The following is a 26,410-nucleotide window of genomic DNA, read 5'->3' on the forward strand; positions in this document are numbered from 1 at the left end:
AAACAGGTCCATTAGTAGAAAAGTGACAGATAAGCTTTGAAAAGAAATGTATCACCAGACCTAGAAAGTAATTTCTAGAATATCCCGTAATTTTGCTATCCTAAATAAATATGACATGACATGGACAAAAAGTGAACTTGTATCAGAAGTACTGGTCAGGACATCAGATAAGAAAAGAAAGGCCACAGGTACACTTTCTGGGTCTGCCTAGGCAAGTGGGATGAGTCTGAAGAAGCAGTGGTATGACTGAGCAGACTCCTCTGTCTGAGCTAGTCACGCCAGCCTGCCACTAAAGTCATCGGAGAGGAATGGACACTTGCAGGACACAAGTCATACAGATGCTGTAGTGCGAGTGCCTAAGGCTGAGTGAGACATGGTCTGTCCAGTAAGACTACAAGCGTTTCACTGAATCCCTTTGTGCCATATTTTCCCCCAGTTTAAAACATGACTAATGCTTGCTTTCTTCTCCCTTATGTCTGTTGAGCTTGTAGGCAGACCTGCTAAAAGAATTGTTGCTGGTTGCATATCTGCGCAGCACAGCACTGAAGGGACCTCGCACCTCAGGCAAGTCTTTCAAAAGAACTTAAGTAGGAGAATATTTACAAAACAGAAACAAAATATAGACAGGAGTGGTCTTAATTTCCACAAAAGTCAGCTCAAACCATTACAAGTAGCAGCAGTGATATCTAGAAAAGACTTCATTGTGTCAAGATACATGAAATAGTCCAGCAAAATGTCATATTGTTGTTTTTTATTTGCTAAAAAGAACTGCTTTCAAATGCTGATAATTTGTTTTGGTAGGAATTACAATGTGAAAATCCTAACAGCATCCTGTGTAAAAATATATATTTTTTGAAAAAGAAGATAATCTCATAACCATCATGCTTTACCAGAAATGTTTATGATGGGAGTCAAAATCAACTATACCATGTCTGAAAACTGTTATAAATAACGTATCATGAATAAGTTGTTCAACTGTGATGGTTCCAAAAACTTTGGTACATTAAGATGTGTTTGCTCCACTGAGTCCATCACTCTCTTTGGCAAAGTAAACAAGATTTTGCTTTTTTAGAATATTTTAGAAAATTACTGTTCAGTGTTACATTTCTACATGCAGTCCCCACTGTTCCTTGAATTGCAGGAGATACACTTCTTGGTCCTCTGATGATTCATAAGATACCTCCTCCTCATACAGTCTGGACAAAATTCCCTCTTTATCAGGATCATCACACTTGAATACTCCTTCACATACCTGATTTTCAACACTGGACAATGTAGGAATATACAGTCTGCCAGTGTGAGGATCCCAATCTACTAATATGGTCTGTTCACCTTCTTTCTCCGTGAGGCCCTGTGCTATTTTTTCCAGCTGAGGATAGGATATCTGCCCAGATTTTTCAGTATCGAAGTCCACCAAGTTGATACGGGTCTCACTCGGCAATTCATCTGCTGCATCAACCATCTTCCAATTAATTTCCTCTATCTTCTGTCCCAAACAAGGGTCTGCTACCCTCACCCCTAGTTGGGGGCAGTATGGCTGTCCTGTTTTCCTATTAACCAAGTTCTCCAAACCAATCTGTGGCTCATCTAGTAGTCCCCTGGAGGCAGAAGTCTTCTCTTGTAGCTTCTGACTGGGACTGAAGTCTTCAGCCCTTACATCATGTTCATATTCTACAGTCCCTGCATTTTTCTGTTTCAAAGTATTCTTTGTTTTAGGCTGGCCATAAGATGGCCATTTCCCAGTTTGGTCCCCTTCCACTAAAACATCCTCTTCATGTGAAATATCAAGCAAGTGTTTTGTTTCCAACACTTCTTTTGAAGCCAAATCATTCCCTTTGGTGCCACTGTAAACAGTGTAATAACGAGGACTTTTCCTCTCTGAGAGATGACTGGATTCCTGAGATGGCTTGTATTCATCCATGTTAACAGTGATAAGGTTGACCACTATTTTATCACATGGTATGAAAACACTTTCCTTGCATTTGTCAGTGTAGTGCCATACCTGTAAAGCCAAAAATATTTTGATTTGTGTGAAGTATAATAAAAATACCATCCTGTTGCTTCTTATACTGTCACATAGCTTTAAAATATAAGGCTAGGCTAGATCTTATTAGGAGGTTATTTCAATTTAGGGAAGAAGGAAGTTCATCATCGAAACCTCCAGGAGTGTTAATATGCTCCACTTTTTTTATTCTATCCAAAATAAAACTATACTATGACCAGCTCTAATATCCCTTTTCTCATCTTCCCCATGTCAAAATAATGGTTAGCACAATTCTATCAAACTCTGGTTTTGTTTCCACCAGCACAAACTCAAGATGAGAGTTGTCCTTGGGTCACAGATTACAGAATCTGTTCCACTCTTTTTAACCAGTGAAAAGAAAGTGCAGCCAAAACCACATCCCACAAGCACAGCAGAGGCAGGCATCATGTTAAGGTATAGCTTACAGAGAAGACTGCTTTTGTGACTCTGTGATAAATCACCTAGTTAAACAACAGGAATCTTTCTAAAATGAGTAATATTTCTAATAGGAATAAATACTGTATAAGCAGTCACTAAGGCGCAATAGAAAAACAACCACCAGAAGCTGCACTTCAGTGCTTTCAGACTTGAATGGAAGACTAAGACTACTAATCGATGTACCAGGTGGTGTGAAAGCTCCCCCAGGTCAGAAGTGCTGGACCAAAATAAACTGTTTATTTCACCTCCCCCAAACACATGGGGTGCCCAGGTGGGATAGTCTGTAGGCTGGGAAAGCCAGAGAGCATCATTAAAATACCAGGTCTATATTCTGTTGCTACCTTAACATCAACTGAATCCAGAGATGGAGAAATAAAATTGAAGCTGCAAGGTGGCCACAAAAAAGTGCAATGGCCATTAAAAAAACCCCCACCAACATACAAATTATACATTTATTAGAGAAAAAACTCCTGGAGCTGGAGTTTAGTCTGATATTGAGTGGGAATTTTTCACTAAGTAGCCCTTTACATTCTTGGATTATAAAGAGCTCTGTCGTTACAGGTCTCCAAGGGAGACCAAGCTATCTCCCCCTACTAAGCCCTGTGTCCCAGGATAAAGAATAAGAAAGACATTGAAAGACTTCTTACCAGGGCCTGTAGTGACAAGGAGCAATGGTTTTAAACTGAAAGAGGGCAGATTTAGACTGGCTATAAGGAAGAAATTCTTCGCTATGAGGGAGGTGAGACACTGGAACCAGTTTCCCAGAGAAGTTGTGGATGGCCCCTTCATTGCAAGTGTTCAAAGTCCGGTTGGATGGGGCTTTGAGCAAGCTGATCTAGCGACATATGTCCCTGCCCATGGCAGGGTAGTTGTGATCTTTGAAGGTCCATTCCAACCCAAAGTACTCCATGATTCCACAGTTCTGTGATAAAATCAGTGCCTCAACAAGTGCAGGAGGTGTCTCTGTGCACACCTGAACACACTGCAGCAGTAGTTGCTCTGCTCCTTCCAAACTCTGATGAAACCACAGTCCCCCTGTGAACATTCCTCCTAACACCTCTGTGCTGCTCTAGATTTCTTCAGAAGGATCACTATGTTGAAACCAACATCCTTATACCTCCCATCCCACGGTCTCATGCAGATTGGATTAACATCAAAGTGCTATTCACTATTGTAATTGCATGTTTATGGTTGAGCAACTTGTTTAGAGATAGCCGTGAGAAAGCTCTGCTGGGCTCATGAGATGGAAACCAGGAAAATTTCCGAGACTTTATGTATTCTTTCTAAAAAATTAACAAGCTTTGCGGGTCTAAGAAACCTGCAAACATTTTTACATAGAAAGTGTATTTGGGGTGTCTAAATAACACAATGTGTTTGTTTATACATCTCTGGGTGTTAGGAAAGGGTACAGTAATTGACAGTATTCTTGAAATCCAGATTAAATTATCTGTGTGATGCACATGTGCTAAATCCTTCACAATCACAAATAAGTGGAAAAATCTGGTAATACCCAGTAATAGTCCAAGCAAACAGGATGGGATTTGTATACTGCTTAACTATCTTCCCTTCTCGTTTTTGAATTCAACCAATTAGTAACTTTTGTTCACTGAATCTCTACAGTGCTTCTCCCTAGATAAATTTAGGGAGTGCTGACTTCCTAACAGAGCTTGCCTCAGTGCACCTTAGACCTTGCTTATGGCAATGACGCTTCCCAAACAAACAGCTCTGTTCTGATCCTCAATAGCTCTGGTCATCTTTTCAGATCCGGTCATCTTTTTAAACACAGCTGCTAACTTGAGTTATTATGGTGGGGTTTTTTGCATTCAATAACCCTCAATGTGATGTTCTTTTCTTGATCCGAATGGGAACTAGAGCTTTTATTTGCAGCTAGATGTGGTTTGCTCCCAGCTGACTCAGAGTCCTGGAAAATGCACAGCTCTGCTGTGAGTGCCCAGGTTGGCAGTGACCTCCTGCAGCAGAGAACACTTACCAGGTTTGTTGGATGTTTCTGTTTTCTGACATGAATATACCTGTGCACACAATAGCATGTCATTGAAATACAAAGGACAGCCAGCATGATAGGCAGAATGTATCCAAATATGATTGTTATAGTCTCATCTGCTGTTTTATCTGTTAACAAAACAAAAGTTTTCATTGTACTGAGCAACTTTTTATGTATTCAGATAGTAATGTGTGCATTCACCACACTGCTTTCTCGGTATGGGATGCAAATATTTTAGATAAACAAGAAATTTGCAGGAAATTTTTTTTAAAATGACATTTTGAACTACAGGACAAATTTTGTTATCCAAATTATAAATTAAATTCTAAAAAGAAGTAAAACCCCTCCCTCAGGTTCTCCTGTTGCTAGCTTCAGATTAACCCAGCTCTGCCACTCCCAAACCTCATTCAAGGAGAAAAAATATTCTCCATTCACTAAAACTCAAAGAATGCAGATCCTTTTCTTCAGTGGTACTGATGTACCTTCCAGTCAGTAGACCCCAGCTATGTTTTGCTAAAGGCAAAGATTTTTTTATCAGTACAAATGCTCAGAGAGGGGAGAAACAATGCTAGCTTTCACTCTCAGAACGGATACATAAAAAACTCACAAACTCAATCACCATGATTTTTTTCTAACTTGCATCTTCTTTTTTGTAACTTGCCAGCTTACACTCACCATTCAACGTAGCAATACAATATTCTTTGGAGAACCCACTGTGCAAAAGTGGTGTGGTGACATGTATCTGTGCGCTGACACAATAAGCTGTCCCAGGTTCTAACCACGGCACAACCAAGGTGTTGTTGCTGATGGAGAAGAACCACTGTAAGACATAAAAAAAAGATCTTTTTTTTTCCCCTTTAACGCCTCAGTTACAGAAAGGTAAAGATCTTATGTGTGAAATGTGTCAAGCACACAAATTTTCTGGAAAGAATAATGATACTGTAAGAACTGCCAGCTGCATCCTTTTTTTCTGAATGCAATCAGAACTCAAGTTATTTATTAGGTCACATCCTCTCTGAATATTTTATTTTCTATTCAATCATTCTTCTACCACTACTGAACAATTTCACGCTTTATATGAAGTCGCATCATCTGCCACCACTATCTCACATTTTCATGTTAATGTTGCAATAGAGCTAAAGTTTCACTCCAGCCATGGGACAATGAAAGGCACATGGTACAGTTCCACAAAATCTTTCAAATTGGGATATTCTAGAAAAGACAGGAGTCTTAGAATAATGGGTGTTATGTAGACCTTGGAGTCCAAAGTAATTGCTATATGTCATGCATCTTTATGAAAAAAAAAACACAAAAACCCTTTTGTCTACCACTAATAGCTAATCTTGGCATTTTAATATCCCATTTGACAGAAGGTGCCCTTTTTGGTGTAAAGTTTCTGTCTCTTCAGGAAATTCAGAGATTTGCCAGACAGATTGTGCCTGGGGGACACGAACAGAAAAACAAGTATTTTTGTAAGTGATCACTGAACTTTTCCTCACCTTAAACTGTGTGTTTAAGCTGAGAACTACTACTTGCTAATGAAATGTAAATCTGCAGAGACAAAGAAATGAAGATGTTTAGATGTGGTAACAAAGGATGCACTTTGTCATGATGTATTGTGAGTATTGCTATTAGACTGACTGGCTGGGGAGCAGCCCTGCCAAAGGGGACTGGGGACAGGCAGTGAGCTGAATGTGAGCCAGCAACATGCCCTCACAGGAAAGGAGGCCAACAGCATCCTGGGCTGTGTTAACAGGAGAAGAGGGATGAGATGGAGGGGAGGGATTGTCCCCCCTGGCTCAGGCCTCATCAGACCACATCTAGAATACTGTGACCAGTTTTGTTCCCCCCAATACAGAGAAGACTGACAAACTGGAGCGGGTTCAGCAGAGGATCAGCAAGATGGTTGGGGCTGGAGCCCTGTGAGGGGTGGATGAAGGACTGGAGTTTGTTTCACAAAGCCCCCTGGCTTCAGGGGGACCTAACAGCAACCCCCAGGATGACCCAGAGAAGTCATCAAGAAGACAGAGCCAGTCTCTTCAGTGCTGAATGGTGGGAGGATGAGAGACAATGAACCTAAGTTCCAAAAGAAAGGTTCAGATTGGATATAAAGAAATACTTTTTCCTAAGAGGAAAGACAAGGTGAAACAGGCTGTGCAGTCCCCATCCTTGGAGATTTTCAGGATGCAGCTGGAAAAACCTTGAGTGATCTGGTCTGAGCTCACAGCTGATCCTGCTCTGAACAGGACTTTGGATCAGAGACCTTCTGAGCTCCCTTCCAAGCTGAATGATCCTATAATTCCTGTAAGGCTATAAAACCTATTTTGATCCTTGCTGTTATGGACAAAGTGCATTTCAAGAAGCACAGAGCACAGATTTAATAGTGCAGTTCTACAGCCTTGTCAAAGCTTACCCGCTTCTTTGTTTTTTTGTTGAGGACAGACACGTTGTACTGCAGGCCAGGATACACCTGAAGCAGAGATACAGATTCTCCCTCAGGACTTCTCTTCCACTTCTCAGGAGCAGTCAGAATGATTGAAATAGATTTCTCAGTAGAAGATACACTTACCATTGGTGGATCAATTTTAGCTGGAAAAATGAACATGAACAAAAAGCAGTCAAATGCAGCAGAGGCACACTGATTTGACCATGTAGTTTCTTAAAGTGGGTCACATTAAATTTTTGTAATGTTTTGGGGAGTTTATGTAGGACTTTGAACAATTTATTTATATTGGTAGAAAATTATTTTATCAGATAACTAAGAGGATCATTACAGTGAGAAGGTGAACACTGACTTGGAATTTTGCCTAAAAATTCCTGTGACCACAGGATAAACAACCTTGAAACTCAATTTGCTAAAACAAGCTAAATTACCAGTATGTTCTCAGATTATCTAGCACAGATAAGAGATATTGTGCTCTAGAGTATGATCACTGCTTGGTTTAATAGAGCCTTTTCAGAATCAGAGTTCTTTATACTGTGGATGTGCCATAGCTTTTATTTGCCTTGAGTAAAGCTTTACCATAGCATAAAAAAGTATTCGGTACATATGAGTCTGCATATACAGCACACATATATCCAAATTCTAATATGATTTTTCAATTACTTCTGCCAAAAGCATAAATGTGAAACAACTGCAAAAAAATCTAACCTCATGTTAAAATTTAAATATCATACAGTATGAAGGCACATGCAGTCTGAGCACACACTATCAGTGCAGGCCATTGAACATCTGGCTGTGTGGTTAGTTTTCCTTACTGTCTGTAAGGGGGTTGAATCGTGTGGTCTCCATCCAGTCAGAGCACATCCCATTTAGGAAGGCTTTAACACTCGCATAGTATTGCTCTTCGTAGTCAGAGGTCTCACTGGAGAGGTCACACCATGTTCTGCTGATATTCCTGCATTCTGGCTTTCGAATCCATTTGCCAACACCATACCTATATTGAAAAAGAAAGAGAAAGGAGCTGTACAAAAGCTACTGCCATGATATTAGTCATCTGATAATACAGCACAGAAATTGGTATTACAGCTGATAAAACTGTTTGCTTATTTTTCAGAAATCTGCCATTTCAAGGAATTCCCAACTTTGGCTGAGATAAACCACAAGATTTCCACAAGTTTGTAATGAAAGATAAATCAGAGTAGGCCCTATCAGGAAAAGGCCATATAGAACTAACTGGGATGTTACTGCAATCTAAGTCCAGTTTTGCTTGCACAGACCAAAACGCTCTCAACTTTGGATTCTAAATCTTTAAACTCTAAACACACGATCAGAGTCAGGACAACTATTTACATAGAGACAAAGTTCTGTCAGAATGGTCAATGGCTCATCCTGGTGTACAGAGACAGATGATGCTCAGGGTCTCCAACATGAGTGGACAGGAGACTACACATCACTGACTGTTGCTTCTTTTTCTAGTTTGAAAGAAAGACCCCACTGGAATACAGTTAACTTCAAACCCCCTCTAGTTGAAAAAGAGGCATATGCCTGCTACCAGCAATGCCTCAGTACTGACCAGATCTTATACACTAGTAGAAGATATCAAGACTTCCTTTAAAAATTGCTTAGAAGCTCCTGCTCCTCAAAGCTGCATTATTAAGAATTCCCCTTTGACTGCTAATTAGTAAGGGCATGTGGCAGCTTCTACATGACTTCAGGACAGTACCACTCACCAGCATTTTCCACCTAGCTCAAGGCCTTGCTCTCCTAGGTAGGCAGAGACACATATGATTATTTTTGTACTCTGTGAAAGATGGCCATACCTATGATGACAGACTCTTCTGTAGATCAGTTGACCCTGTGGAGTCTGCATAGCCAGTGCTTTCTGAGCATTTCACCCTCTACACAATTATCGTTCATTCCATAATTACTGAGCACTCTCCCTTTTTCAGGGAGGTGGACTATGTCACTCCTCTGTTAGAACAGAGGGCAAGATCTGAGCAAAAGAGATTGCAGTCTCTGACTGTAGAAGCAACTCCTTGCTTTTCTCAGTAACCAGTTCAAGTTCCAGGAAACTTCTAGAGATCTACATCTGTTTTAGTGTAATGAAAACATTAGTAGATCGAGGGAAGTGTAAATATTAGAGGTAAAGTTTGGGAGCATTACATCATGCATGACAACAGTGCTATACCTATTTATAAGCTAAACTTCCAACCCTGTCCTTCAGAATGAACCAGTGCTCTCTCACTGGGAATAAAGAAAATGGATTCTGGTCCTCACTCAAATTCCTTGATATCCTACAAAGGATAACATAAGGGCCAGATATTCCAATCACATTACTTGGTTTTCTACAGTACTCAATAACTTCAGTGGGTTTTCTCCTACATTACAGAGCTCAGAAAAAAATCTGGGGGGGTTGGGTCTGCTAGAAAAGACGAACAAAACATTGGGTGCTGTTCATATTGTATTAAATACTGCATATCCAGATCTGTTTAAATGCATATAGTATGTTCATATGCCAATTCACAGCACAGTCCTCCTTCATCCTTCGTCTCATTTGTCAGAAGTGCCCCTGAAAGCTCCCATGATGCATCCTACACTTCTTTCATAGAAAGAAAGTCTCCTTACGAATTTTTAACTGAATCTGAAGCAGTACCAGAAGTAAAAGTTAAAAACCACACTGCTTAAATCTAGGCCACATTTTAGTTCTCCTTTCTTTACTTTTTAGCAGCTCTATCTTGTATAAAGATTTTTTTAGTTATTATTTAAAATGTTAAAATAAAAGTCAGTGGGGAATAAAATAAACAAGCCAACTTACACCAAATACTTCACCTTGTAGAGCACTCCATCTCCTGTGCCTTCTGGTGCTGACCAGTGAAGGACATTCTTCATGTTTACAGATTCAAAATGGACATTCTTTGGGTTGGGCAAAGAACAACACAACCCTCCTGAGAAAGAAGATAAAAAAGGAACAACACACACTAAGCATCTGCAAATACATATTTTTCCAAGTTAACTGAAAAAGATACTTATTTTAAAGTAAGCCATAAAGTTCTATATACTGCCTTTCTTAACATTAGAAGCACAAGGTTGTTGTCTGTGGAACTTCAGTTTTTTCAAGTGTCCCTAGCTAGTGCAGTCCCAAATTCCAACTGTATGAGCGTCTTTTTCTCTAGCAAAAATGGCTTTGCAATTTATGACAGACATTGGCATGGAAATATCCAGGAACTGGAAGCTAAAGCTAGAAAAGTTCAGCCTAGAAGAGATACACATTTTAAAAATTGTAAAGGTATTTGAATATCAGACCAGTTTAACAGCAGAAATTGTAAAAATATCCTTGATGCTTCAGTAGAATCTTGTTGTAGCTGAGTGGACTTTTAAAAATCAAACCAGGTATTTTTAAAAAGACATGTGGAGTCTAATGCAAACACAGCTTCACAAAGAGATGTATGATTTCACACTGAAGAACCAGACTGAATGATCACAATAGCCCCAATGTCATCTGATCATCCATGCTGATTCTTCAGCAAAACATCTCCCGTTAGGTCACTCATTCTGTGAAATTGCTGTTTCATTGCACCAGCTTTTGAGATGAATAAACAAGCAAGTCTGTGGCTCTTAAGAACCCAGTTTCACATCTTCCTAATACACACTCGTAATCTAATAAATTTAATGGAGATGCTCACATTGCTAAATTGCTTGGCTGTGGGCCCAGGGGCAGAATCCCAAGCTCCAAGCTGTGACTGAATCTCCAGCACCTCCTGCCATGAGAGATGCACCCGTGAGAGCAACCCTGAGACCAGCCTTCAAGCTGCAGCTTGGTGGGAAGGAGCTTCTCCTTGCGAGTGGCCACAGGAGCATAATGGGGAAGAGAAAAAGTGAATCTGCGGTTCTTCAAGACTTTTCAAAATCATTTAAGCCCTTCCTCCAGGGATGCAATTCTAGTTCTTAAGATAACAAAAAGAGACAAAGAAAGGAGGAAATGGTGGGAACCTGTCTGAATTAATAGTCCTTGACATTTGTAATTTCCTTAAACAGACCTTAAGGGTTTTTTGTAGTATATATCATTATTACTAGAGCAACAGTGTTCATCCTCCTGTATATGAAACACATAGTTGCTTTTGTAAGTAAAAGTCACCACCATCTTCCTATTAACTTGCTGACTTCTAGTTGTCTTTAGGCCAAGCAGTAAAAGCTTTTCTCTTCGATACATTTAATAAAACAATTTCCTGGCAGTTCTGTAGAGACCAATTACTTTAAACTGTCTCAGTGGAAACTCTGGGTTTTCTAAGCCCCTAGCTGTATGTTAATGTTCAAAACAGACTCTGGTATACACCTTCATCTGTATCTTCAGATCATAAAGCTGTTTATGAAGCATATTTCTAATATTGCTCTCTTTTTATCTCTAGAATTTAACTAGTGTTCAATGGCTTTTAAATTTTTTCTAGTCGGAGAACCAGTTTCACCGGGTATAGTCTTTAGGGCAAGCTTTTTTAGTTACAAAAAGTATACAAAAATTTCCGTTTCCTTGAACACAGAAATGCCCAGTGACAGTCACCTTGCAAGAGCTCAAACTATAGACTCAGTTATAATGAAATAAAATAAGTTTCAGGATGCCTGGGGATGTGAAAGCAGCAGAGAGAGACCTCCAGAAATCTGCTTTACTCTAACAGTTGCTTCCAAGTGGGAGATACAGAACCTAGAAAATAAAGGGTTTTGATTTCCCCCCAAACAAATGTCCTCTGCAACTGCTTTAGGTGAAACAAATCCACATGTAAAGATGAAGCTGCCCAAGAGAGTCAAGAAAACAGCCTAAAATTGGCAACATTTGTTCAGTAAAACAAAGAATCTCCTAATGTGCATGCTACTAAGAAGAATAAATCAAAACCAGCATTACACGGACTATAAGAAATCATCCATGCAGCCAGTCTCACTCGTTGTACCACGTCCCAGCACTAAACTGTATGGGGCTTCAGGAAACCCAGCAACTGCATAATCAACAACTGGGAATAAGAGATTAAAAAAAAAAAAGTCAGAAGCACACAATGCTGCTCAAGAAGCCCTGAGAAAGTCAACCGGCAATCTGTGTAGAAAGGGAGGGAGGGACTGAGGCACAAACAAACTTTCTGCTGCAATCCCCAAGTAGGAGGAAATACAGCATAGGTATTTTCTTTCGCTGGGAAACAAAGCCATAAAAGTCTTCTCATTAAAAGAGAATGAGGAAAAAATAAGAAGTCCAACAAGGAGAAATTTAAGAATAACAGAGAGTCTGGAAGAGAATACAGTATATGCTGCACAGTCCAAAAACCTTCAGAGGAAAGATTAAAATAATTCTAGCACTTAACCAGCAGCAGATGAGGATATTTGTGTCTGGTAACTTGGGCTCTGAGCAAGACACCTACTTAGCAGTTGTCATAAAGAGCAGAGGTAGATAAACTCTTCCATAAGTTGGTTCATCTCTCTAGTTAGGACAGACCAGACCAGGTGCATCTCTCTCTCCAGTGGAGATGGCTTTAATCAAGGCCCATCAGCCTTGATCTCTGCTTCCTTAGCAGTTAAAGCTTATCAGAGATGCACCTTGTCTAAGGAGGAGTGACTGGGAATACTGTAAATCTTCACCTGAGAAGGATAATCGATCCTACATGTCCACCACAAACGAGGAGGAAAAGGAACATAGTCCAGTTCCAGCCAGAAAGGAGGCACTTGTGGGAAGAGGAGCAACACATGAGGATGGTTCACCTGGAAGGGCTGCTGGATCTTTTAAAGGGCAGATTAGAGAAACACCTGACAGAAATGGTACTAATTTAGCCGATTCTGCCAGAGGAATGCACTGGGTGCTCTCTTAAGGCCCCATTTTGATAGGTCTTCTTACACTGTCAGCTTTGCACTGTGTAGTAATAAACTTGGCAGGGGTGCTGCCGAATCAGATGCAGGACAGCTGAAAACATCCCTAACATCTCACTTTTCACATCTTTTTTCTTTAAAAGTTTTGAAAATGTGTACTGCTTATCAGGCTAATCCACAGTCACTGAGCTGAACCAGCTGGAGACAGCCAGCTCATGACAGACAAGGGGAATTACTTCCACTGGTTTTCTGAATAGTTTTTTGTTTCCCTGTTCCTCTTGACATTTGTCCATCCTTGCATACAAACATTTATATTCCTTGAGCACATTTTACAGTAGCAAGAGTCAGGCATTTGTCTGTTACATTAAAATCTTTTTAAACTAGTAACATGCAAAGGTGGGGTTTTTGGTTGATTTTTTTTTTTTTCTTTTAATTTCCCTTCTCCTAGTGTGGTTTCAGCTGTGGTAAATTAAGTTTCAAAACAGAAACAGTGACTGCAGCAGATGAGCCAGTCTCAGTATGCAGAACCCACAGACTGTATCTTTACAAGATCTGAAGCATTACAATACTGCCGGCATGCTCTCACCTGCCCCCACCTTGGTGTCATTTGGAAGGCAGAGGGACTAAGACCGTTAACTTTCCATTTGCTTCAAAAGCAGAGATTTGGTTTCTAATTCTGGTCTTGTCCCTTTAGTAAAGACTGCTGTTTACCCTTACAACAAATCATGCAAGTTTTTTTATTGCTCTTCTGCATCTGTAAAACAAGAATAAAACTATCATACTCCCCTATTTCTCCAGGAACAGTTAAGAATAAACTCCTTCATGTTTATTTGATGCTTTGTAGTATCAGGAGGCATGCATAGAAAATAGATCATACATAAAGCTTTTATGTTCCATGGTTATCAGTCAGGAAAGGACTCAAGTACATGCATCAGCTTGTTTCTAAACACAGTATATCCAGTTATATTCTCATTTTATTTCCATTAACCGGTATTAATGGCATGGGTGTCACATGGAGTATTTTCAGTTTGTACTGCCCTAGGTGAGAGCATAAATCAGTCATACATGTTGCTTTGCTAGGTTTAGTCTGTCTCATCAATAGTCTGTAATGGCTGTCATCACTTCCCACTATAAAAAAGTAACTTTATTTATTTCTTGCATGGAAGAACCTGGAGCCCTTATTACTGTCTTTGGAAATGCTGTAAATCAGACTTTGAGTAATATCATTCCTTACATCTTCATGACTCTGCACACCTGGACTGGAAAGAAAGTAATAATATAGGCTTGCAAACTTCACCACCGCAACAAAGATCTAAGTCCTGATCTTAGAACAAGCTATTGTGAGACTCTCCAAAATAGACATGACTTAGCCTGAAAACACCTTCATGTGTGAGCGAAAAAACCCACTGACGTCAGTGAGATTATTCACATGAGTAAAAGACTGCATGGCAGGTGCCTCATCTTCTCGTTATGAAAGTGTCTGCTGGGTTTAAAAACCTGGTCCATTTTAATCACGTAGAGCTGCCTGCCAGGTAATGTGCCTTGCTCGAGTTGGCACGGTTCAAAGCTTGGTTTTGGTTACAGCCATATCTATCTACCCATGCACACACACACACATATACAAGTATTAACACACATAATTTCCATGTTATAACTATTATCTATGCAGTGTATCTGATTTTTATCTGCTAGACGGCACCACTGCCTATCTCAGTGACAAACAGCTGTGTTTAATGTCAGTCTTGCAGAATAAATACAGCTGCAACTACCTGTGACCTCTCCCTCTAAACAGGTTTGTTAACTTTTCACTTGAGTTGAGTAACTTAGCAGCTGCAAAGCATAAAAATACATAAAAACGTAGATATTCTTTCTGTACCCTGGCTAAAGTTCTGGGGTGGGGAGAAGGCAGAGGACCCGCTGAAAGCTGACCTGTTGACACAGAAATGCCTCCTGTTAAGTACTGTTGTTGACTGTACCGCTCTCAAGCAGAGTGATCATCTGCTGTGTTTTACTGCAGCATGGCCACAAGGGTGAAAACACCAAATTATCCAATAAAATAAGACAACAAAGAAGGTCACAGGGCTTCTCTAGACAACTGTAAGTTATAATTTAAGACAGTGAGTGATGTGGAAAGCATTAAGACAGAAAGGCAAGCCTTACTGCAACACAGGTTTTCCCAATAGTCACAGTAGTAAAACCCAGGGACTCTTCCCCTATAGTCTCAGAATTTAAAAGAGGAACTCCTTTTCTGACACCATCAGATACTTTGGCTTCAATTGCTGCTGTATTTTCTTATACAAAAGTGGCCCTTGGGAGCACCTCTGATGGAAGCGGCTCCTTTGCGCTGGGTGCTGAATTTAGACAATGCTGCAGGCACTCCCTGTGCCTCACCATTTGCAGCTGCCACGGATTTATTTCATGCTTACATACCCTGGAGAGAGGGCAGCCTTTCCAACAGGCCGAGTTCCCAATTCACCTTTTCCCACTGGGAGCTTAGACCCACCAGTGAAGTATAAAGCAATTTAGGAGCAATCTAGGACATGCAACATTTTATTCTGGTGATGCTGTAAGCCGCTGCCTTTTCCTTTCTGTTCAGCTTTAGATGTTTTCCACCAAACTCTGGTGGGATCTTGCTTGCTCCTTCTATATTGCTGCTCTTCATTCCTTAAGGAATTTTTGCTCTCTCTTTTTCCTCATGCTCATCTGTTTCAATGGTTATGTTGTTCTCAGTGAAAAATATTCCCTCGAACACACGTCTAAGCATAGCATAAAAATGGCCATACTCAGAACAAATGTCCATTTAGCATCATGTTCGGTGGTACTTGCTAGGAGAGGGTTGGGACTGTCTTTTCTGGCACATCTACAGCCACAAGCAAGCTGGCACTGGCCATGAAGGAATACAAGGGAGTACACCAAAGTGATAAACAGCCAAAATTGGATATCAGAAATTACAGAGAGGAAGGGAAACCCAGCAAAGCCAGGAATACACGTTAGCAAATGTCATTACCTGCTATTAATCATCTTAGCAACAATTTAAACGAGTTAACTTTTTAAAATTAAGTGGGCTTCTTCCCTGTGCCAATTCTTTTAGACTCGAACTCAACAGGCTGGATAACAAGGAAGAGGAGGAGGAGGAGAGGCATGTAGGAGTCATTACAGTTTAACTGTCTTTCTCCTCGGGGGTTGCTGGAGCTCTGGACTGCCGGGTATGAAGTCAGGCTAGTGAAACCCTTTTGACTTGAGCAGCGCTGGTGGGAATGTGGGGAGGAGCACGGAGGTGATTTCCCGTTCGAGTCATAACAGCATTTGAGACCTAACCACAAAGCACACTCTTGCCCTCCCAGAACAGGAGTCCATCACTCCCATCACAGCCTGTTCAGAGGGTGCACAGGGGAGAGAAAGAGAGGGACAGAAACAGAGATGTAAGACTACATTAAAACCAGGTGGTAGAGCAGAGAAGCATGAGAGAAGAGATGGGGAAATGGGAGAAAGATGAGACTGGGACATATGGGGTTTGTTTCTGAAGAAACAGGTAGGCTGCCATTGGAACCAGGTGAACCTGAGGAGGGCATCTGGGGAAAGAGTGTGAGTGGAAATACAGCCCGAAGAATGGGAGAGATGCAGAAAGGGGACTGAAGCTGTGGCTTGCACCGACATGCTCTCCTCCTCCGTGTGAAGCCTTGTGTTTATTTATCCAAACCATGTCCTAACTTATAAAAATACCTCTACAAAGAATATCGGACAAAGAACATTTCAGACTCAGGCCAGAAAGACCCAACTTCAGAAAGGAGGAAAAAGTCTTCCCAGTCTGTTGAAGGCTTGCTAGAAGACAGTTGGAGAGGGCCGTGGTAGCTGACCTTCATTCCTTTTTGCTAACTTTGGTGACAGAAACAAATTAAACTGAATTTTCTTCCCACTGTATTGTTGAAGGTTCACAAGTGCAAGAGTAGAGCTCACACTACCTAACATTGCCCTGCTGCAAAAACCTTCTCTTGATCCACTCCAGCAGGAGAAAGTTATTGCAAGTATGTTTTCTATTAATTCTGAGTGATCAATACTGGCCTGAAACAAGGTGAGTTAAATTTAAGGTGTGCTTGTCTAAAATTATGCAAAACCCCTTCGAGGCTTTCAGAGCCATAATCCATCAGAGGTGTTTTGTGTTTAGTTTTTGGGTTGGGGGTGGTGGTGTTAATTATCAAATTGAGTAAGTTTTTGTTAAGTTTGGAATGCAAAAACATTTTTTGTCAAAAAGAACTAAATTAATTTTAAAAGCCCACTGTTGACACAATTCCATGAGACAATTGCTGGTTTTTAAAAGAGATGTTTTAAAGTTATATAAAATATTAAAAATAGCCTAACTATCCAGTGTTTAATCTTGAGGGTTTTTTTCTCCCTAGAACATGTTTAGCGTTACCAATTTATTACTATTTAGATCAACCACAACCCAACAACAAAGAAAATGAAAGCTTAATTAGAATATCTCTGACATCTTACATTTATTTTCCAAAATACCCAAGGGTTAAGTAAGTTTTGTGTTTGAAATATTGTAAAAATTATGCTGGGTGACAGTTATCAGCCAAATCCTGATACACCATGTTTTGGAACACTCCTAATCCATCCTTACACAAAATATCTATTTTTTACACATAAACTGAGCAAAAATTAGTTTTGGCTTTCAGCATTTAGTGCTGGCTAAGATCTATTAGGCAACAACAGTCCAATTAGAACTGACAGCATTATATTTGTTGCCTAACAGGTGTTGGTCCTTGCTCTCTGACCTACTGATGGCTTGTTTGGAGAAGGGATTTTGCTTTTCTTGGAGTCCAAACTAATTAGTGAAATCCCCAATTCTGAATCCACATTTTCCCTTGGGTAGGAGATTGAGTCTGATATCAGTGGAGGATGAGGACTTGTGTTCATTTCTGAGGGAAAGGCAATCCTCAAAAGATGCACGTCAAACACCTACTTCTGCATCTGAGATCTGAAAGAAAGGACCCTAGCAAGCTTGCAGTGCCTCATCTCTTGCAGCCAACGGGGCTGCCAAGGTCACACAGCCACCCCTGTTTGAACGATCACAGATTCATTTTTCACAAGAAATGAAGGTTTCCTGGGGTACCCACCCATTTCTGTTAATCCTCTGTCAGGTACAGGTTGGTGTGTTTTGAGGCACAGTATGACTGTTCACAGTGTCCCACAGTAATTTCAGATGCGAACAAGTCAGTATCTAATTATAGGTATAGTAGTCTTTTTAGTATCTTTCCTGTACTCAACAAGCATTTTTTTGTTAAAACCACCAGTCATGATTTTTAGACTCATTTACCTGCCTATAGATTTAAGGTGATTTTGCTGTACAGAGGAAGTCATTCAGCACAATCATCTACGTCTGTTACACATAAGTTACGAAAGACTGCCTCAGAAATGGCATTCAAGGTGGTAGGTAACACACCCAGCTGGATCCAAGGGACAGTGCAGTGTCGCTGACATTCAAGGGAACAGCCAACACACTTTGATGAGATCAGGAGGAGTGCGACCATTGCCTGGGCTGGCGGAGAAGCTGGCTTTTGGTCACGCTTGCAAGTTGATTTAGACTTGGAGAGCTGAACAGGTCTACTTCTGTGCTTGTCTGCTACCTTCTTCCAGTGGGAGAAAGCCCTGTCAGCAATCACACGTGTCTCAGCCCTCTGAGGGCACAGTCCGTTTCCAGTGCTTCTGAGACACATCCTGTACATTACTATATTTTGACTAGAGTACCCACTAAAAGCAGGATAGTGATGTACAGAAAAGACAAGGAAAGCCAAGAGAAGTGAAGTCTTTTGCAAAAGCAGTAATAAATATGAGCTCAACTGCTTCCTCCATCCTTTAAGAGACTAGTAAGAAATAAATTAACCCCTTTCATCTCAGAGCTGTAATACCCACTTGTGTGTTCGAGTGCACAGAGTGCAATTAAGCTCATGGTAACAGCATGGTAAGATCCTTTCACCTCCTGAAGCATTCTTCTTCTCTTACTTCTCTTCGGACACATTCCTGTTCCCATCACAGAAAAGGGAGTGGAAAATGGAAGACTGAAAAATAGCTAAGCTACTAGGTGAGATTTAACTCAAGGTGTTGGGATATATAGAAGGGAAGAAGAGACTACAGTATTCCTCCTGTCCCTTCACTGATCTTAAAATACTCTTCCTGTCTACTTGGCTACTGCAAGTTATCTACTTTCCACAAGAAAGAGATATAGTTTATTTAATCTCTTCACATATAAACTATCCCATACCTCCACTCCTACGACTTGTTTCCTTTTCTTTATGATTACTTGGTTTTACTATACTGTTCTCAAGATAGGATGAGCAGTGAATAAAAACTTGCAAGTTAGTGGTACACCAAGTATAAAATACAAACAGATCTGTACATCATTTAAACACAGCTCTCCTGTAAAACCTCTTTTTTATCTAGAGATGGGCTGTCTTCCAGAATCCGGGGTTTTATAAAGCTAAGCTTCTTAACCTATGGGAGCTCTTGTTTGGCCCATAAGGGGTGATTTTTCTCTCTATTAGCTATTAATCCTGTAGTTGTAGATAATCAACACCACTTCTTGGAGAGAAATCAATCAGCGGAAATCAATCCATACAAGCCACAACTATAAAACATAAACTGGAACCACACATCACAAATCACCTGAGTAATCCTAACCACTTGCTTCTCTTGGAATTAAGACTATAAAGGCCACCAGAGAACAACAGCCACAGAAGGGTAAGGTTATCAGCCACAATCGTGAACCTGAATGTCTGCAAGGGGAACTGCAACGCACGTCTAAGTTTTGGACCTTAATCACAAATTCCAGCAGTTCTGGAAGTTCCTCTATAGAATGAACTTCCTCCTTTAACCATTTCCATTCCTAATTAACAGGCAATAAGAATTTGTCAAGCTGTGGAAATCATAAACAAAGCCAAACGCTAGGGCACAGATCACAGCATAGTCTGGATCAGCCTGGCATGAGATTGGAAGTTGGAGATGAGAGGATAAGGATAAACCCTTTAATTACATGAACATGACACTCCTTCATATACTGTAATTCTCCTTATGTCAATATCCCTTTTTATTTATTTCTGTGTTACAATTATTCAGAGAGCCAAGAAATATCACCTGAAAACACCAAGCTCAGCCTTCCCATATACTTCCACTCTTATTTCTGAAGCTTAATGCCCTCTTCAGTAAATACACAGATTACCACCACCACAAATGCTGTTAAATTCTGCTGAGTATATAGACATATGCTAGGCAATACAAAATACTACATGCACAAAATTGTCAAGTTTTCTGAAGGTTCAAAAATCATTATTTGTCAGTGGTTTCCCCCACTGCTTTTCTATCTCTACTGTTGCCTGAACGTACTATTTTCTTTTTGGAATCATTTAGCTAATCAAAGATGACAATCGTCTGTGAGTTCTTACTGCGTTTGCGTAACATACCGTGTTTCAGTAAAGTACAGCCATCACTTCAAGCACAATCTATAAACTTCCCAGGACACAGACATCAAGAGTATATCCACAGGTTGATTAGCCTATTTATTATGTGCAGACTGCACGACTTATTATGAAATAATCTGACGCTTCAGTATGCTATTTAATACTTTAGCTAATACTTACTGGCTGTATCTACCCAACAGATCAGCCTCTTCACAGATCAGAAATGTACCTTAAATCACCTTGTGTCAATACCAGAACATCTCAGCGCTGCTTAACTTGGAGCCAAGCATTCCACCTCTGTCCTTCACAAATTATGACTGGTGCTCAAAGACCACGTATTCATGCAGGAATAAAAGTGGTTGTTCAGGCTTTGTTTCTATCAAAATAAGCTGAGCAAGTCACTTCTGCTGTTATAGTTTTCAGGGGGAGTGAATTGCGAACAGCAGTCTCTCCCCTCCTCTCGAATCCAGGAGCAGCATCCACACAGACTTCAAGCTTTTAAATCACTGCAGGTATGCTGACCTCAGGAAGCCTTCTCAGGGATTCACTGTGGGTATGTGAGCAGGAAAGGAAGTGGATTATTAGCACTGGAATACTGCCCGCCTTCTGGATGGTTTTAACATGATAAAATATGCCTGGGCATCAATGTGGTCCCTGAAATCCAGCCCAGTGGCTTAACTGCAAAGCCTGTACCATGACCCCTTTTATTCTTTCATTTTGTATTTCCCAGAACAACATTTTGATCAAAAGGGATGTTTCGTACATTTCAGTGCTCTGGTAACTGTGAAAGAAAACATATTGAAATTTGCTTAAAGGGAAGTCTGAAGCTGCTTCTCAAAATTTAGATCTGTTCATTAGTAAAAAGTATGATAAAGCGGAAGATGAAAGACAAGTAAATTGAATCAGGTGTGTCAGTGCAGACCAAGCAATTTATGAAACTATTAGAAAACATTGAAAGGGTGAAGCTTTCAAGGTCCCATCCTAAGAAACGTAGTTGGTATACCCACATATCAAATCCAGTAGGAGCTAGGGCTATGTCTACATTTAGCTAGTAATGCAACCCAATATGAGCAGGTCTGTTACATGAAAATGTTGGTATTGAGAAAATTTTGTCTATAATATACAAATTCCATGATTTTTCTTTTTAACATTGGACTAGCTCTACTTGCATTAGATGTACTGATGAAGCACATCTTCCAGGGCAGCTTCATCCAAGAAAAAATCCAGTTCCAAGACTGCATCACAATACAGACAAAAGCACAGAAAGTGAAAGGATTGAGAGATTTCCTTCAAAATCACATGCCCTACCTGAACAAAATTAGCAAACGTCTTAAATAGATCAAAATGCTTCTGTTTTTGCAGTACAGCATTCAGGCTCATTTCCCTTTCCTCAGAATAAGTGTATATTGTAGCATGCATGCCATTCTTTCTTCTGTATAGATGTACAAGACAGACTGGACCCTACAGTAGGCCAGAAATTTTAAGGTTTTTCTAACTGTAGAAGAATGTGGTTAGGAAAACCTCCACTTAAAACCTTCCGCACAGGGAAGGATTTAAGATGGATCATGGTAAATTAACAGATTAACATTATACTACTTCCAAAATTCAGGATGTTCCTTCTTATCCTTATGAGTTTCTCGCAAGAATTGCTGAACTCTCCCATGTGGTAAAGAACATGCTGTATTTCTTGATCCTGTTGATTAAACAATGACTCTCTCAATTTTTTTTCCATTTGTTCTAGAGTACAGATGGATATGAATGAAGGACTAATTTATAAAAAACTCGGTGAAGTGCTGTGACAAGTAGTGGTATTTTTGTCCTATGCAAACCCAGGTAATGCTCAGATAGCCTGTTAAGTGGGCACAGGTCACTAGACAGCAGTACCTGCACTAAATGCAGTCAGAGACTGCTGAAGCAGTATATGTAATCCAGTAAGGATAAAATTCTACCCACCAACACACCACAGTGAAAACAAAAGGTGTTTTGCAAAGGTCCAACTGTGAGTTAGCATTTAAATGCTGCTGCCACAGAGTTCAGAAAGGTATTCAACAAGAGATCCCAAGGGGATGGCACAGCACAAATCCAGTAAGATGCAAGAATTTTGAGTCCGCTAAGTCCTGCTGTAAAACTGCTTTCCATGGCACTTGCGCCCCAGTATACTGTTCCTATTCCAGCACCACATCAAGCCCTCAGAGCAACCGCAGTATTTTCAGGACCGTGTCTACTCGCGACTGGCAAGCCAGGCTTCTTCTGTTGGAAGAAAGTACCCAAAAGGGCCTCCTCTACCTATCGCTTCACTTTGGAGAAAGAGCAGGGATGCTGCTATGACAATACTGTACCTCATATAATTTTTTCCATTATTACCAAAATACTGCTAGGCTGGTTTAAACCAACTTTTACTGTCTCATGCTGAAAGAGGTGAAAACGGAATCTCTAAACCTTCAGTGAAAGACGCAACTCTCCCTTCCATGCTGGTATTGCTGTCAACAAAAACCTGGAATTATGTCCAGCTAAAACCTCAGGAATGTGCAAATAGACTCCCTTCCCCCTTGAACAACCATTAGACAAAATCAACATCACCCCCTTGACATTCTTCTAAACTTTCTTTGGAATCAAAACCAGTTTCAATCAAATTTTAAATTGTTTTAAAAGGCAACTGAATGCCAGTTACACAGATTTTCCAAAACACTTGCACTGATGATCAGCGGACTTAAATAAGATGAAAACTATGTAGTTACCTAAAAGAGAAGCTGGCATTGGTATGTCTGAAAGCTACTCAAAATCACTTACGCATAACAGAGTAGTTTGTAAAAAGAGTTAACTGAGACAGAGTACTGTCTACTCAACTGTGCTACTCAAGAGCATTCAGGGTAAGAGGAGCAGTCCTTACTACTGTCCAGCTCTCACAAGATCTGAAAGTCTTGCTGTGGATTTAAATGGGAGCAGACTCTGTCCTTATGTACTTAGTTTTGGAGGCAACATTTCCAGCAGAGAACAAGAGCAGGAAGACAGGGTAGGTTTCTCAGAAGTTCTGCTAATCTCCGCAATGCCTTGCCCGGTTTTATACTCGAGGGGCATTAAAAAAAAAAAAAAAAAAAAAGAAAAAAAAAAAAAGAAAAAAGAAACCGTGTGTGATGCTTTTAACAGCAGCAGGGCATCCACCATGCACATGCATCCGACAGCTACGGTTCCTGTATTCCTCATTCCCGAATGAGTTACGGAAAGTCATTCCCCCTTGGTAGCATCCTCGCCTGTCCCTGAGCTGCTCCCACAGCCCGCTCCAGCTGCCGCCTTTTGTGCTCCCTCTGCCTCCTGGCGCTCGGATGGGGCTGTCACCGGCTGTCTACAGGTGGGAGAAGGGAGTCAGAGCCACTCCGGACACCGGCACATGAGCTGATTATCTCTGCCAAAAATCCATCCTGCCTTTTGTTTCAACCTGTCTCTTGACTGCTCAGGTAGGAGTCCTGGGGGTGGCGACTGTCAAGCACAAAGGAAGATACGAACACCAAAGATATTTGGGGAATTAACCCGGTGCACGTAACAGGACCGTCCCAAGAGCACGCTACCAATTTACAGCTGAAAGTAAACTGACAGGTAAGAGTCGTAAAACCCAATCCCAGCGTAACTATGGAGAAAAGAGTAAATAAAATGAAGCAACGCTACAAAAATACCCAGTCCTCTTCTAGTTAAGGACCGGAGGCCAGAAACACGAACATTAAAGGCACCGCTCTCCAACGCGAACGCCACGCAGCGCCCCAGCCCTGGCCCGGCCGCCGGAGGCAGCACGGCTCGGCTCGGCTCGGCACGGTTCGGCTCGGCTCGGCACGGCACGGCTCGGCTCGGCACGGCTCGGTTCGGCACGGCACGGCTCGGTTCGGCACGGCTCGGCTCGGCTCGGCATGGCACGGCTCGGCTCGGCACGGCTCGGCATGGCACGGCTCGGCTCGGCACGGCTCGGCTCGGCTCGGCACGGCTCGGCTCGGCACGGCTCGGCTCGGCGGGCCGATCCCGCGGGGCCGGGCCAGGCTCTGCCTGCCCGGGCCGGCCGCCGTGCCAGGAGAGCCGGTAGCGCGGAGCCGACCCCGGGGCTCCCAGTCGCAGCCGGGGCAGGGACGCGCATCCGCCGCGGGGCCGGCGGGCAGCGCCGCCGCCTACCTGTGTGCGCCGCGGGGGGCGGCGGCAGCAGCAGCGGCAGCAGCAGCAGCAGCCAGGCCGCCCCCCGCCGCGGCCGGCCGGCGCCCATGGGGGTCACATCTCCCGGGCCGCGGGCGCCCCGCTCCCCAGCGCCGCCGCCGCGCAGGTGGCAGGAGCCGGCGGGCGGGGCGCGCAGGGCAGCGGAGGAGGAGCCGGGCGGGCCGCGCTCCCCGCGCTGCGCCGGGGCGGGGGTGCGCCCAGGGCGGTGGCGCGGGGCTGGGGGTACTCCCGCGGGGGCCCGCGCAGGTGTCGTGGCCGCCGGCCCCGTGTTCCCGCCGCGGCGCCGCCTCCGAGCCGAGGGACGTTTTCTCCGGCGGGCCTCGCTGCGTTCGCTCGCCCTCGGAGCCACCATGAGACGCGGGTGGGATGTAGTTATACCCCACCCCACCCCTTTTTTTTTTAGAGGAAGCTGAAGGCCAACATACCGCATCTTTGGGTGTTCGGATCTCTGGGTTTCCCCGTTACTTTGCATTAAATAGTGTGTTTGAACATGGGAAGACGCTATGGAGTCTCCATCCTTGGAGATACTCAAAATCCAAGTGATCACAGAGCTGAGCACCCCGCTCCACCTGACCCTGGCTGGACTAGAGGGCCTGCAGAGGTGCGTTCCTGCCTCAGCAGCTCTGGGATTGTGAGAAATAACATGTTTGTGTCGTGAACAGAGCTCTCGCTGAGTCTGTGTGGAGCTGCTCAGTGCAACTGTCAGTGAGGCCAGAAGGAGGTGAGGGAGCCTGAAAGGGAGCATGCTGTGCTTGTGGGGTGCTGTCCGCTGAATCACAGAATGGTTTGGGTTGGAAGGGACCTTAAAGATCATCTAGTTCCACCCCCCCTGCCATGGGCAGGGACACCTTCCACTAGACCAGGCTGCTCCAAGCCCCAAAAACCCAGCCTGGAACACTGCCAGGGAGGGGGCAGCCACAGCTTCACTGGGAAACCTGTTCCAGTGTCTCACCACCCTCACAGTGAAGAATTTCTTCCTTATATCTAAGGATATTTCAGTTATAACCTTTAGCCCTCGTCATGACACTCCCTGATGAAGAGTCCCTCCCCATCTTTCCTGTAGCCCCATTTAAGTACTGGAAGGCCACTATAAGGTCTCCCCGGAGCCTTCTCTTCTCCAGGCTGAACAACCCCAACTCTCAGCCTGTCCTCACAGAAGAGGTGCTCCAGCTCCCTGATAGTCTTCATGGCCTCCTCTTGACCTGCTTAAGGAGGTCCATATCCTTTTTATACTGGGGGCCCCAGAGCTGGACACAGCACTCCAGGTGGAGTCTCATGAGAGCAGAGTAGAGGGAGAGAATCACCTCCCTCGACCTGCTGGCCACACTTCTCTTGATGCAGCCCAGGATACGGTTGGCTTTCTGGGCTGCAAGTGCATGTTGTTGTTTCATAGTCAGCTTTCCATCCACTGCTACTCCCAAGTCCTCAGAAGGCTGCTCTCCATCCACTGGATTGAGACACTTGGGGAGGCTCTAGCAGTTGAAAGTGCTGTGATATGAGTCCTTCTTCCCTCAGATGGACTCCTGCCAGGTCCTTTCCTGCCAACTGACCTGATTTGATGTCCTCCCAGTTGTTTTCTTCCCTTCCAGCTTATCTCCTCCATCCTGGCACCCTTTTGAGAGTTTTTGGTTTCTCAGTCCTTTCATTGCCATTTACCTCCCTGCCATTTTCTTCTCAGGCTTTTCACAGAAAAGGAAGATCATGCAAGCAAGAGCTGATACTCGACTGCTACGTATCAATCCACTTTGAAGTGATGGCCAGCATGGGTTGTGTTGACTAGTAAAATGAGAGACTGTGTCTGGAAATTAATGTAATTTGTTTATTTAATTCTAATTTGCGGAAGGTTAGAAACTAAAGCCTGCATATGGTAAATATATGGCACCTGTTACTATAGCAGAGTTCCTGATGAACCTCGCTCCCCAGTCGCCATTTCCATGTGTTCCACACTGTTTTCTGTCCCAATTAGCTGTTTTTGTTCTTCCATGTCTCCTCCCTGCAGCTCCTGCAGGTTT

At 42.5% G+C, this 26,410-nt stretch overlaps 1 protein-coding gene across 1 annotated transcript; it reads right to left on the bottom strand.

Moving 5' to 3' along the window:
- Positions 1-993: 993 nt before the first annotated feature.
- Positions 994-24,463, bottom strand: IL20RA (interleukin 20 receptor subunit alpha). The gene is made up of 7 exons (XM_074924309.1): positions 24,360-24,463; positions 9,722-9,851; positions 7,722-7,900; positions 6,877-7,052; positions 5,139-5,283; positions 4,452-4,591; positions 994-2,002 (listed from the first exon to the last, which is right to left on the bottom strand). The coding sequence occupies exons 1-7, from the start codon at positions 24,445-24,447 to the stop codon at positions 1,100-1,102; spliced, it is 1,761 nt and encodes a 586-aa protein (XP_074780410.1). The 5' UTR covers positions 24,448-24,463; the 3' UTR covers positions 994-1,099.
- Positions 24,464-26,410: the final 1,947 nt, after the last annotated feature.

The sequence above is a fragment of the Athene noctua genome, chromosome 1, assembly GCF_965140245.1.
Source record: "Athene noctua chromosome 1, bAthNoc1.hap1.1, whole genome shotgun sequence".
NCBI lineage: Eukaryota > Metazoa > Chordata > Aves > Strigiformes > Strigidae > Athene > Athene noctua.